This window comes from Caretta caretta, chromosome 1 (assembly GCF_965140235.1).
Source record: "Caretta caretta isolate rCarCar2 chromosome 1, rCarCar1.hap1, whole genome shotgun sequence".
NCBI lineage: Eukaryota > Metazoa > Chordata > Testudines > Cheloniidae > Caretta > Caretta caretta.
In genome coordinates, this window is record NC_134206.1 from 32,053,433 (window position 1) to 32,067,472 (window position 14,040).

The 14,040-nt window shown below is 38.3% G+C and overlaps 1 protein-coding gene across 5 annotated transcripts in view; it reads left to right on the plus strand.

The window, feature by feature from the left end:
• The window catches only part of CNTN5 (contactin 5), a 982,104-nt gene that overhangs the window by 900,934 nt on the left and 67,130 nt on the right, over window positions 1–14,040 (plus strand). For all 5 annotated transcript variants that reach the window (XM_048843558.2, XM_075126897.1, XM_048843549.2 and 2 more), the window contains one exon: window positions 6,045–6,165. In XM_048843558.2, coding sequence (XP_048699515.2) covers window positions 6,045–6,165 — 121 coding nt within the window. The remainder of the gene's footprint in view (window positions 1–6,044; window positions 6,166–14,040) is intronic.

The window sequence follows — 14,040 nt, forward strand, 5'->3', positions numbered from 1 at the left end:
CCAAGTCTTTTATGGTGAAGTTTGCATAACTATCATCCTCACTATCCTCAACTTTCTCTCTGTCACCCTCAACAGACTCATCCCTCTTCCAAGTCATCCAGAAAGAACCTCTACCCACGACATTCCTAGTGTGGAATCTTCACTCCGCAATCTCTTTTCTGAGGTTGTGGGTTTGGTCTAATCTTGTGAGCTCCCGGTCTTGCTTATGGTCAGTCATGTGTGCTGGAGAAGCTCCTGAGACCTGTTAAAAGTTGTTAGGAAATAAGAGAAAGTGAGTCTGATCAAGATTTAGATACGGTTCAACTAACCAGCCACAATATTTTAGATAAGCCATTTTTCCTTTTTGTCCTGTGTTTGCCCCTTATCTGTAAGTAAAGGATTTTGAATGATATCTGTGAGGGCTTTAAAACACATCCAAACCACCAAGGCAGACCTTTAACCTAGGCTTGCTTCAGGCCAGATATGCCTCTTCCATAAGAGTTGTCTTCAATACTGGATATGATAATCTCCATACAAATGCAATGTATTTCAGTTGCCATTTACAGTGAACAAATCCATTAATATTTCTACTAGGACTGAGCAACACTCCCCAGGTTGGATTTTCAAAAACAAAATGCTTTGGTCTAACTCTGCTCCCATTGAAGTCTATTGGAGTTTTGCCATACACTTCAGTGGAAGTAGTTAGGCCAACACTAAGTGCTTTTGAAAATCCTATGCTTAATCTCTTTGGCACCAGTTCTCCAGGAATGTTCATCACAAATCCAAAAAGAAACTGAGTGTGTGCAAAGGTGGCTTTCATGCCAGCTTTTAGTCTCCTTCTTCCACCAACCCTCCCTTCCCACTATCATGGGGAAGTTTGGGCACCAGGCTAGTCCTTGGTGTAAATTAAGGCAACTTGACAGGCACTCATATGTATGCCAATTGACAATAGCCCCCAGAGAGCAACCAGGTGTAAAGGAGCCCCTACACCAGCAGCCAGAAGTAGGACAATATAGGAGCTCTGGTGTCAGCTCTACACTACCTACAACTCCTTGCCCACACTGCGGAATTTTTAGTACCCAACTAAGAGCAACTGGAGCAGCACAAAGCAGTCCTCATGCACCAGTTAATTGTGATCTTCATCTTCACCAACAGTATTTTTCTTGCTTTATGAAAACTTTAGTTCTTGGTTATTTTCCAAGGTTTCAAAACCCTGAACTTTGTATAAAAACAGGACTTACTCAGCCCCAAACGCCACAGAACCCACATGTACTGTCATCCAGAATTTTAAACCCAAGGGGCCAGATAAGCTTTACAGATGTTCTGTTCTAGGATGCCTCATCATATAATTCCTGACTTGCATAGGAGGAAAATGTCTCCAGAGTGCCTTCCATATAGTTGGAAAGTGAGGTGGCCCAATTCTCCAAGATATTCTGCTCCCGCAACTCCCATGGGCTACAGTAGGATTTGCAGCTACTCAACACCTCCCATGATCAGGCCACTAATTTCTAAACACACATCAATTTATATTAAAAGCAAGCAAGTTTAATTTTTTCCCCTCACACATTCCAAGTAATGCTGGTTGTTGCACATACTGTTATTCTGTAATAAACTTAAATGTTTCACAGGGATCCGTTTTATTGCACTGCTCTCTCTCATTTATAGCAATGATTCTTCCAATTGCTGCCAATTTGCCTAGTTATTTAAGCATGCAGATTAAATACACATTATTTTCCTGATGAGAGTATTAGGATTCATATAGTCATGAACCCTGTAGTAGTTAGTGGTAGCAAAGATTTTGAGACAGCTCCTTAGCAATTAAACCAGACTATCTATAATGCTTTTTTCCCCCTTCACAAGAAAGCCTACATTAAATATAGATTATCCTCAAAAGAGAGACTGAAATGTGGACTGATGTTGGTCTTATCCTTTAAATACCTAAAGTTTATATCAAAAACATTAATCTTCTTGAATAATCCATGTTTCATGGATAATAAGCACTGTTGTGCTAGAAAAGTTAAAAACTTTTTATTCCCAAGACAACTCCTCACAGAAATGAAATAGTGTGCATCTCTTTTATGTTCTCCTATTGCAAAATGCTCAAATGTCCTCGAAAGGATTTGAGTGATGTGAGAGAGTTTCTGGAATTCCAGAATAGAATTTAGAATGTAGAATTTCTGAATTGTACCTGGCCAGATGATTGGTCTATGCATTCCAGTATCCTTTCTCCAGCAGTGTCAGATACTTCAGAAGGAAAAATGCCATAAAATACCATAACTTTCTACTATCAGATCTACTAGTTTATTGTAGCATTCACTCCTGCATTATCTCTGGTACTAATGGCATCCTCTGTCACCCACCTGCCCACTTCTCCAACAAGCAACATCTTCACACTTTCTCCTTTGCTGGCCCCATGCAGGGGGAAAAACCCTGACAAAATTGCCTTTTCCTTTTTTAAATTCTTACCTAAATTTTAATTCCTAAATTTGAAAACCTACCTCTGGTTTTGGGGCGTGCAAATCATTCTTATTTGGAATTGGTTAGAGAAGAGGCACATTGTTATATCTGATGTATCTTTACCTCATCCTCCAACTTACCCCCTCACCCAGTTTTTCTGTTTCATCCACCGGTTGTGGCCTTTCTGACATGTAGGTTGTTAACTCCCTGGGGAAGGAGATTGACATCTTTGTTATTTGTCTGTACAGCACATAGTACTGATCCTTTTTTGGGATTCCTAAGAGCTACCATAATACAAATAACAGTATTATAGAGGAGGGATTTTCTTTCTAGCCATGCCTTGTGATCATCTTTGAATCATGGATCATGAAGATAGAACAATCAAATATTATAAATGTTGATTAATGGGTACATCCATGCTTAGGTGTTGCAGAACTGAACGACAGATACCATCACCATCGTAGCTAAGCTCTTGGTAAGTGCTTGGATACCACAGAGATGGGAGTCTGTACAAGAATCTAAATAGGGAGAACCAGCTTGAATTGAACATGGGACCAGAGGGTAGAAATGCCTAAATTTTTATCCATGGTCTTAGGGTTAGTTTACCCTATCGGTAAAACAGTGTATTCTGTTAACCATGGGTTGCTAACGTGCTAAAGAGGAAAAAATATATATATACACAGCACAACAAACACTGAGGTCTAGCCAAAAATATATACAAGGTGTCACCTAGCATGTGTGTAAGCTACCATTGGGTGACAGAGATGACATTTTAAAACAAACCACTGAGGGGTTTTATATTATGGCTGCATTGCCAAGTATTTTCACTCAAGCCGTGGTTGGGAAATTGGCAGCAGACTGGAAAAGGAATCAGCTGCCTACCTATTCCTGGAAGATCAGATCCTAACCAATGCCTATCTGTCGTCTCTGACACACGAAACCACAACCATCTCTTACAATTTCTGTTCATATCTGCTTTGTCCTCATTATATGGTCACTTTCCAGTGATAATGCAGTCTATTCCTTTCTTGAAATTATGTTGAGGAAGCACTGTATGCACATTTTGCACTGTTCATGATGCTTTGCACCAGATCTGCATCTAATTTATATTCCCATCCCATCGCCTCACAAATTAGACCTTTTGTGGGAGATAGCTTAGAAACCCTATTGTTTTTTAATCAGGGATTAGATGCTGAGAATTGACTATGATTCCAGGAGTGTAAAACCTATTATAGTAGAACAGTTTTCCACTGGAAAATGCTGATTCGTGAAAATCAAAACTTTTCATGGGCACATCAGTTTTGACAAAATTTAACTTTGAAGAAAAAGTTGAAACAAAGAGTTTTGAAAAGGTCCTTATCAGAACAAAATGTTTCATTTTTTTTGTTTCAAATTGACTTCATTTTAGATTATAATTTATAATATAACATTTTTAAAAGTCAGTATCAACATGAAAAATTTAGATTTTATCAAAATGAAATGTTTTAATTTACCCCCAATATTTTTTCTTCAAAAATGTTGTTTTATGGAAAATTTCAAATATGATGTTAGGTGCAGATTAGGAGTGAAATCAAAATTCAAAATCATGAATTTCCTGTGAAGTAGAAAGTCTAGTTCCTGCACAGTTCTAATTAATTTGCTCCATAGTTCAAATTGGATATGCGACGCTTAACTGCCTTGCTTATTTTGTTGTGTTGCAGCGTATTTCCTTTTTAACCAATTGCCACCCAGAAGTGGTTGCATTACAGTACTACATAAGGGTTGTCAACACATAAAAATTGCATTGTGTTAACTGTACTGATATATACTAGTACAAACTATACTGCTTCCAAACTAGGGGTGTTGCCAATTAAACTATTTCCTCAGAAAATCACATCCCTAAATTAAATAATTAAATTAGTATAAAAGCTATGTGTAGCCAAGGTTTAAGGATGAAATTCATCCCTATACTTAACACAGGGCCTCTTTATTAGCATTCCTCTGCATATTCAAAATAGACTTATTCCCACCTCCCAGTGGCAACAGTAGTAATTTAGAGCACTCAGCATCTCTTAAAAGAGGACCAGCTTGAGGTCTCTGCACCACTAAGGTCCCATCTAAGCCTTCAGTGTTGGATTTCAGAGGTATATAGGCATTGTGCTGGCTCCTAGCATGGGGGCAAATTTTGTTTGTTATCTTACTGTATAGTTTGTACAAGCAGTAGAGTTTGCAAAGCCCTGTTTAGATGAAAGGCATTATAAAATATAAGGTTTCAGAGTAACAGCCGTGTTAGTCTGTATTTGCAAAAAGAAAAGGAGGACTTGTGGCACCTTAGAGACTAACCAATTTATTTGAGCATAAGCTTTCGTGAGCTACTGCATGCATCCGATGAAGTGAGCTGTAGCTCACAAAAGCTTATGCTCAAATAAATAAAATATAAGATCATTCTTATTATTAATAAGGGGAAATTTGGGGTTACACTACCACCATTAGAATAGTATGTTTCTATACTTGTGTTGTACAACTTCTCTGCTGATTATGAAATGGAAACCTAGTCGGGACAGAGTTTGGAAGTTTTGCTGTCATAATCTAAAATAAATTCAGCAAAAGAACTCTTGTAAACAGGTGCTAGTCACATATGCACATACTTTAAGCACACACAAAAAATGGGATTTAAATGGTATGCTGGCCTCCTGATATGGGTGACTTCCCCCAAAGAGAATATCCCTTCCCCAAGCTGAGAAGCAAAGAAACAGTGTTAAGTCATTAATGTGTAGAGGTCTGATTTCTAATGCCTACTGAAGCCAATGGAACAGCTCCTATCTACTTCAACAGACTTTGGGTGTGGCTGTGGTCTGGTGCGTCCAGAAGCCTAGAACAATCATTTGAATTTATTAAATAACATTGCAATTCTCAGACACAGCTATTCATACTTCAAAGGGCAGTTGTACCGGCATCTTCTTGCCCTTTTCCAGTCACAGTTAGTGAGCACACTGATCACTGTTGACCTCAACCCTAATGAGCAAAAGCTGGGACTCCTACTACTCCATGTTCTTTATTTACAGACATCAGAGGAGCGCACATTTCAGCTGGAAGTACATACAAATTCTAAAGGGGTGGGGTGGGAGACAGGGAATCTCTTGCATTGTCTTATTCAAGATTTTGTTAATTTCCCCCTACTGACCTAAATATTAATCATCACTAACTTTTCCAGCCAACTTGGTCTCCTTCCAAAACAGCCAGCAACTGCAATTAATGCCATTGCTCAGGCCAGAGAGTTTTGGTTTAGTTAATAAATTTGCTATTTATTGTCCATTTGGAAAGCATTTCTCTCTGCATGCAAGCATGCGTGTGTAATTATTTCTTAAGCAATGCAAAGGTTTTTCTTTAGTTATTTACTAAGTATATTACAAATAAAAAATCCTGCCCTTTAATCTCTGTTGATAATTTTATTAAAAGCACTTCCCCCTGCATTCCTTAAAACAGGGAGTTAGTATTCTGAAAATTATTTTAATATAAACTGCAAAACCTGCAAAGGGGACTTTGCCACAATATGCAAAGTGCCTATAAACCACCTTGAATGGGGCAGATCTGAAACATTTTAAACTTGTACTTCATCCCTCTTTCAGCAAGCATCCTCTGCAGATTTAATGATCAGGAACATCCTTCTGATGCATGCTGGGAGATATGGCTGCAGGATACAGACCACAGCAGACAGTGTGTCAGATGAGGCAGAACTTCTTGTTAGGGGTGAGTATATTAAGTCTCAGGTTTCAGAGTAACAGCCGTGTTAGTCTGTATTTGCAAAAAGAAAAGGAGTACTTGTGGCACCTTAGAGACTAACCAATTTATTTGAGCATAAGCTTTCGTGAGCTACAGCTCACTTCATCGGATGCATACTTCCAGGAGCATCAGATGAGCATCTGACAAGGTCCTGCTCCCTCCTCATGTCCAGGCCACCTGGCCAGTGGCTTGGCATGAGCAACTCTAAGGCTCTATGCATCCGATGAAGTGAGCTGTAGCTCACGAAAGCTTATGCTCAAATAAATTGGTTAGTCTCTAAGGTGCCACAAGTACTCCTTTTCTTTATGTTAAGTCTGAAGACATGATCAACATAAAGGATCATACAACTGAATTTAAATGCATGGAGTTTGAGCATATCAGTGCTGTACATTATACTTAGATTTTACAATACTGATGTCATTTTTGCTTAATGTTTTTGTCTTTGAAAAAGCTGTGTGGTAGACCAGTCTGCAAAACAGGCGTGACTGACAATGGCAATTGGTAAATGGACCCTCAGTTCTTAAAAGATGTAATAGCTTAAAAAGCATATTGAATTTTTTAAAAAATAATTCAATTCTGTGTGAGGTAAATGATTTTTTTTCATTTGTTATTATAAATGTTATCTAAAATTGAAGCCATTCGCTCAGGTTTAATGGTCAGGAAATATTAGCTCAGTTCCTAACCTGCGGGGACTGCTCTGTTTGTAGTATAATGAAAGGTATGAGCAATTATTAGGAAGAAATCCAAAATCTTAATATTTTTGAATATGAGTGAAACTTTGCCTTACAGAGATCACATTGGCAACTTGCTAGGAGCTGGCAGATGCAATTAGGGTTCAACCCTGCAAGCTGCTGAGCACCACATGAGAGGTGCTGAGTGCCCCTAGTTCCCATTGACACAAGTGAGAATTTAGAGTTCTGAACACCACTCAAGAAAAAATGCTCAGGGCTTTGCAGGATCAGCGGGGCCTCCAACTAACACAAAGTGAAGCAGAGCTTAGTCACTTCATTTGCAATATGTCTTCCTTGCTGACTTCAGATCATACAGTCTTAGAAATGGAGGGCTGGAAGGGACATCAAGAACACCATACAAAGTTCCATCTTGATCAATGCATGATGGCACCTGTAGTCTCATGTGTCCCCCACATTTGCATTAGAATGTGGGAGGCTGCACTGTAGAACTCCTTATGTCTCATTTAGGCAGCAGGCATCACGCTGGCCATGCTTGTTATATGGTATGCTAAATTTTAAAATGTAATACACTGTGGGATATTTTATTAGCATGTAGGAAACCCCAAATAAAAAATATAAGATGACTAGAGAAGATTTTAAAAAAATAAAATCCTTTTAGCTTATTCCACCACTTGTTCAGGCTTGATTTTTTTTTTCTATCTGTCATTTGCATGGAGAAAATATGCTCTGTGGAGAAGAAATGGTGTTTCTGGCAGAGTGTGAGGTTCTTTACTTATTTGATGGGAGGGGCTGTTAAATGTTTGCATGAACTCAAGGACTACAGGGCTTCTATTAACCTAACTTCCGTGAACGTCATTTCACCAGTTGAAAGTTTCAAAAATTGCTCAACCTACTAGTACCTAGAATCCCACAGTCTTGCTTCTAAATTACACAGATCTGACCCCTGCTCCATAACCTCCTATGGTAAGCTAATTATTTCTCCCCCAGTGGGGTTCATTTTACATATGTGAATTTACTGTAGTTTGCTATAGAAAATGTTTCTCAGAATAGGAGGTCTGTATGTGAGAGTAATAAAAGCATTATCTGAGGTATTAGAAGGAATTGGATTCATGTGTCCCTAACTTTGTGATGAAATTAAAACTATGACATGAAATTAAAACATGATTCAGTTTCAAATATGCCATACTTACTATGTTCCATTATCCTTGTCTCTGAGGCTGGCAAATAAGAGGATAAAATCAGAATTATGTTTGTATCTGTTTTACAACTGGTTTACATTGTGTGTCTGTTTTTGTACTGATCTAAAGTTCTGCTTTCATTAAATTATGTGATTTGGTTAGTTTGTTCAAGAAGTGAATTTCCTATTAGATAGTTGTAATACTTATGCAAATAGCACAGAGCAGATTCTACAGTGTCAGCATTGCTTTTGCCAAGGGCTGGGTGATTTTTTTCTTTGTTTTTGGCCTTGCGGTAAATATTTAAAGCAGATTCCATGTAGTTGTCACTCGTTGTTTCTTCTTCAGCATTTTTCAAAAATTAATCCAAAATATTTAAGAGAATCTAAATATTTGTTTTCCTTTATCCTGTTAAAAATTATTGTAATTCAGTCCCTGTGCCCCTCCCCAGCGTTTTTCTCTACATCGCTCAGTTTACAGTGGCACTCAGTGGTTTGCAACTTGATAGTCCCAGGTTGCAGTGTCATGGCAAGCTTCTCTTGGTTGAGTCCTTGAGAACACTGGACACTGATTCAGCAGAAGAGTTCAGCGGTGCAAGGTTACTCTGAAGACTTCCAGTTTGGGGTGTGGAGGAGGCTTGTCATGTGTCTAGGAAATTCCCTACCACTGTGCAGTTTTGTCAATGAAAGCCAAAAGAGTACTGCTATATACTCCCTAGGTAGTATAACTTCTCAGGGATAGCTATTGTCTGTAGTTTAGATGTTATACTGTAAGGCTTGTCTGATCTTTTTTGACATATCATTGCTATTTTGACTGTGAATATGTGAGATTGTCTTCACTTACTGTACCCTCCATCTCCTCGGTAATACTTTTCACACACACAGAGTAAGTTGAATCAAAATCACTTTACACTTCCTCTTTTAGATATTCAAGGATATAACTGGTTGATTATTTGCAAGGGGACTACATTATGCTACTGCTAATCAGATGTGTCGACTGTAAGTCAAAGGAAATTATTTTGACTCTTTATAATGAAGGAATAGAGAGACAACTGTACATTATCCTGCCCTCATCAGTTGGAGAAGAACAACACAAAGTCTTTGCAAATCCCAGTTGGTATCACACCTCAGGTGTAACTCTTCAAAGACAGCAATGTACCACCACATTCTCAGGCACGTGCCGTGTCTCAGAACATTGTATTGTATAGAAAACATATAGTTCCTTTCTATATTGTGTTCACTATGGAATAATATGCACCAATCTCTGTCTAGCATATTCATTTGAACACAGTATGAGTAGTAAGGCTTTCATTATTTTTCATTATTTATATAGTGCCTTCAGTATGTACTGCATTGTACAATGGAGGAAGTTTGCTAAAAAAATAAATGGTTAGACAACTTGGGTTAGCTCTTTTGTGCCTGCAGAATGAACAGCGCAGGGCAAGTCTAAATACTTTTGCCTGTAATTGCATGGTGTCATAAATATAAAGGGAAGGGTAAACCCCTTTGAAATCCCTCCTGGCCAGGGGAAAGCTCCTCTCACCTGTAAAGGGTTAAGAAGCTAAAGGTAACCTCGCTGGCACCTGACCAAAATGACCAATGAGGAGACAAGATACTTTCAAAAGCTGGGAGGAGGGAGAGAAACAAAGGGTCTGTGTGTCTATCTATATGCTGGTTTTCTGCCGGGGATAGACCAGGAATGGAGTCTTAGAACTTTTAGTAAGTAATCTAGCTAGGCATGTGTTAGATTATGATTTCTTTAAATGGCTGAGAAAAGAATTGTGCTGAATAGAATAACTATTTCTGTCTGTGTATCTTTTTTGTAACTTAAGGTTTTGCCTAGAGGGGTTCTCTATGTTTTTGAATCTAATTACCCTGTAAGATATCTACCATCCTGATTTTACAGGGGGGATTTCTTTATTTCTATTTACTTCTATTTTTATTAAAAGTCTTCTTGTAAGAAAACTGAATGCTTTTTCATTGTTCTCAGATCCAAGGGTTTGGGTCTGTGGTCACCTATGCAAATTGGTGAGGCTTTTTATCCAACATTTCCCAGGAAAGGGGGGGTGCAAGTGTTGGGCGGATTGTTCATTGTTCTTAAGATCCAAGGGTCTGGGTCTGTAGTCACCTAGGCAAATTGGTGAGGCTTTTTACCAAACCTTGTCCAGGAAGTGGGGTGCAAGGTTTTGGGAAGTATTTTGGGGGGAAAGACGCGTCCAAACAGCTCTTCCCCAGTAACCAGTATTAGTTTGGTGGTGGTAGCGGCCAATCCAAGGACGACGGGTGGAATATTTTGTACCTTGGGGAAGTTTTGACCTAAGCTGGTAAAGATAAGCTTAGGAGGTTTTTCATGCAGGTCCCCACATCTGTACCCTAGAGTTCAGAGTGGGGGAGGAACTTGACAAATGGTTTGCACCTATAATTAGGTAAAGAAAGGTTCAAGTACTCAAATTTATGTACATCAATTTGTCAGATGCAAATAAGGAAGCTAATCTTCTGAAAATTTCCTACCATATGTGCAGGTTTTTAAAGGGTTGTGGGCCTTTTGCAAATAAAGTGTACTACCGTTTTGGGTGTTCACTGGATTTCATTTAGCATGAAATACACTTTTTTATTGACGTCTTTGTTAGTGACAAAACCATAATTTGAGCTTCCCGCACATACTCTTCAAAAGTGTTGTTAAAAGTTTTCCACCAAAAGGCTGGCAAGAAGCAAGACTCTTATCCCTCGACATAGTTTCAACATTTGACACTCAAAGCTGAAGACTTTGATGGGTACTTTAGAAATCTGATTAAATATCACATAAGTAATACTAAGGCAACTTTCTATTTAGTCCATAATAGCCTCTCTTTCTCCCAAATACCTTTCTGTTCTGTCCCTTGTTGTTATTTATTCTCCTTTCTGTTTTATTTTTATTTTTTTTAAATATGGCAAAGAATGGTGATGTCATTACCTATAAACATTTTATTGACAGTGCCAGTGTTTGCCCTATGAATTAATGCACTCAACTTTCAGCTTAGAGTTTAAAGCATTTAAATCCTATTATGATTTGCAAGTGAAAAACAGTTTAGTTGTTTCATCCTAGTGAATATTTGTCCTCAGAAAACTACTGCACAGTTTGACATAATTGAAGTGTCTATGTTCAAATGGGGCTCAGCCACTGTAATGAAAGAAGACAAAACCAGAGGTGCTTTGGCAGAGTAACATGAAGAACTATGCACAGTTCCTCACCACACTGTTTGGTTGTAGGTAATGCTGCTCCTTAACTTGTGTAAGCATCAAATACCCTTTTCAGAAATTGGCCTAGAGGGTTCTCTGTCCCTTTGCATCACAAGAGAACCCTTTCTGTTGAACACCTGTGACAAAGATACAAGTTATAATCTTTTGCTTCCCACATACAAAATTCCATTTTGTGCCTAGATTTAATTCTTAAAGGTTTACAAAATGCATGACTTGAGTTATTGATTGCTAGTTCTAAATATTGGCAAAACTTGATTGTGAATTCTAATAAATCTTTAGTGGTAAACTTGCTGTCATCAGGCCAAATTCTACTCTTGGATACATACACATGGCTCTCACTGCCATATTTCAAAGCTCTGTGCACTCATCTGAGGACAAAATTTTGCCCACAGAGACCACGAATGTGCTGGTGCAGAAATCAATCAGCGGAATTACATGTGTGTGGAGGGTAATAAAAATATCCTCTACTCCTTCTAGATATGACTGAATAGTGCAAAACAAGAATGGTGAACATGCATTCTGTTTCTGACTTTCACCATGTTCACACTTCTCTGGAAAAAACGGTGCAAACAGGTGTTTCTCCACAGCAGTGTTTTCAGAGTAGCTGTTTGTCATGTAAACAAGGGTATTCACAGAGAAAAAAGATATGCCGAGGAAGTGCTTGTCCGTGTTTATAAAGTTTCAGTCATCCAGTGAAGGAGGAGACACTATTTTTGGTTTTTATCAGTCAATGCGTATCATACCCCATTCTTGGTACTGATCCAGGAACAGTTTTCCCTTGCCTAATGCCCTCTCCATTACCGATCTTTATTTTATTTGTATACATCTTCAGCTTCCTGTGATTTTCAACCAGCAAGGGATTGAAAAAGAAGAATTTTTCAACTTGGCTGGTTTTCCAGCTATAATTGGCACCACTGCGTGTCTCTGTACTTATTTTTCACAAAGAAGAGATTACAAAAACAGAAGGCTCTAATGCAGGATAAATATGCATGTCATGTTCTGACACTAATGATGTGATCACAAATGTTGTTACTATACTCACGTACCAACCAGGAGGTTTACATTCTGCGGATGTCTCTGCTGATTCCTAGCCAGCGATGTGTTAGGTTCCCTCAAGACAATGCCTGGTTGGTAAGTTAATTTGTTTTCAAAGACTGTCTTCCACAAAGGTTTGTTGTGTTTTTAAGTTTCCATTATGTGATAGAAATTCCAAAACAATCTTTATTCATTTCTTATTACAGTGAATATCTCCATGATCTGCTACCTCCGTCAACCTTCAGTCTAACCAGCATTAAGTCATCAGCTAGCTCTATCATGGAAAGAACTGACATTGTAAAGCAAATACTTTTGTTGTCTTAATACTGCAGATCAGCATTGGTCCTGCCAGCCACATCTGGCAAAGGTAAATAGAATATTTTGCTTTGAGGAGGGGGAGGAAGTTTCTGGAACACTATAACAGCTACAGCACTAAACATAACTCAGTTTTACCAAAAAGACCTTCCAAAGCCACAATCCAGTTCCAAATTAATTGAAGTTTGTCTTTGACCTTGTTAGAATAAGGCCCAAATTAGGCCTCCTCTTCTACAAATAATAGTTTCTGTACATTCTTCTGTTCCCATTTTTTGTAGAGGAAACAATGCAGTTCCACTGTAAACAGCAGGGGGATGATTTGTTGGGGCTGCACAAGGGTGAAACATTTCCTACATAGGATGGAACACATTTCTGGGTGATCTCCGCTTGCAGCCCCAGGACTGGGGATTACTCTGTTTTCCCCCTCTTCTTTGGGCTGATTGGGACTAGGGTTACAGTAGCAGCTTCAGGGCAACTCAGGCAGTTTTCCTGAATCAGTGCATTAAAGTGTATACAGTAGTTATCAATACGGAGCATATTATGATACAGTGTTGCAGGGATTGAGACTTCACTTTTAAGCGTTTAGAAATAAGAGAAAAAGGATTTTCCTATAAATATTTATACCCAATATGGGAATATTGAACGTAAAATTACAATTAAAATCTCATGTACAGTTTTAGGTCAGTTTTAATAGTTATTATGGTATTACACAATAATAATGTTCCAAGCTCACCACAGGAGGTTTAGCAAAATAAGCTCACAAAATAAAAGGCTTTGTATGTATTTGTGAATGTATGTGTGTGTGCACTAGCATAATCTAGAGGCTCAAATCCACACCGCTGAATTATCTCCATTTTAACATTGATCTAGTTAATGAAAGCTTTTCTTAATCACAGAGAAACTACAGCAAGGTACCAGTCTCTTTGAATTATTCGTTTTCTTCTAGATGTTGTTAGTTTGGGTCATGATTTCTTTATTGTCAACACAGGGAATCAAAGAGTTATTAGCAAACTCCACTTGAAACACATAACCTGCATTGCCAGAGATGTTCTGTCATCTGAACCCTATCTGTAAATTAAAGCTCACATATTTCTCTTGCAAACTTGGATCATGGTATGTTAAACCCAAACTAATAAGTGGAATCAATCACACACCACTGAATTATGTGCTGTATTACAGACATCATCACAGTAATCTATCCATCACATAGCACATCTGCTGCAAATGATCAAACCTCTTTTCAGATTGCTCTATATAAATGCTCCAGCTTCAATTTAATCTGCTGTCTCTTTCTCCAAACATGTCAGGTGGTATCTTCTATATTGTTCCAACAAGTTTGCTGTCAAAGCATGACAGGTATAATCTTTCAGTCTCTATGGAGCTTAA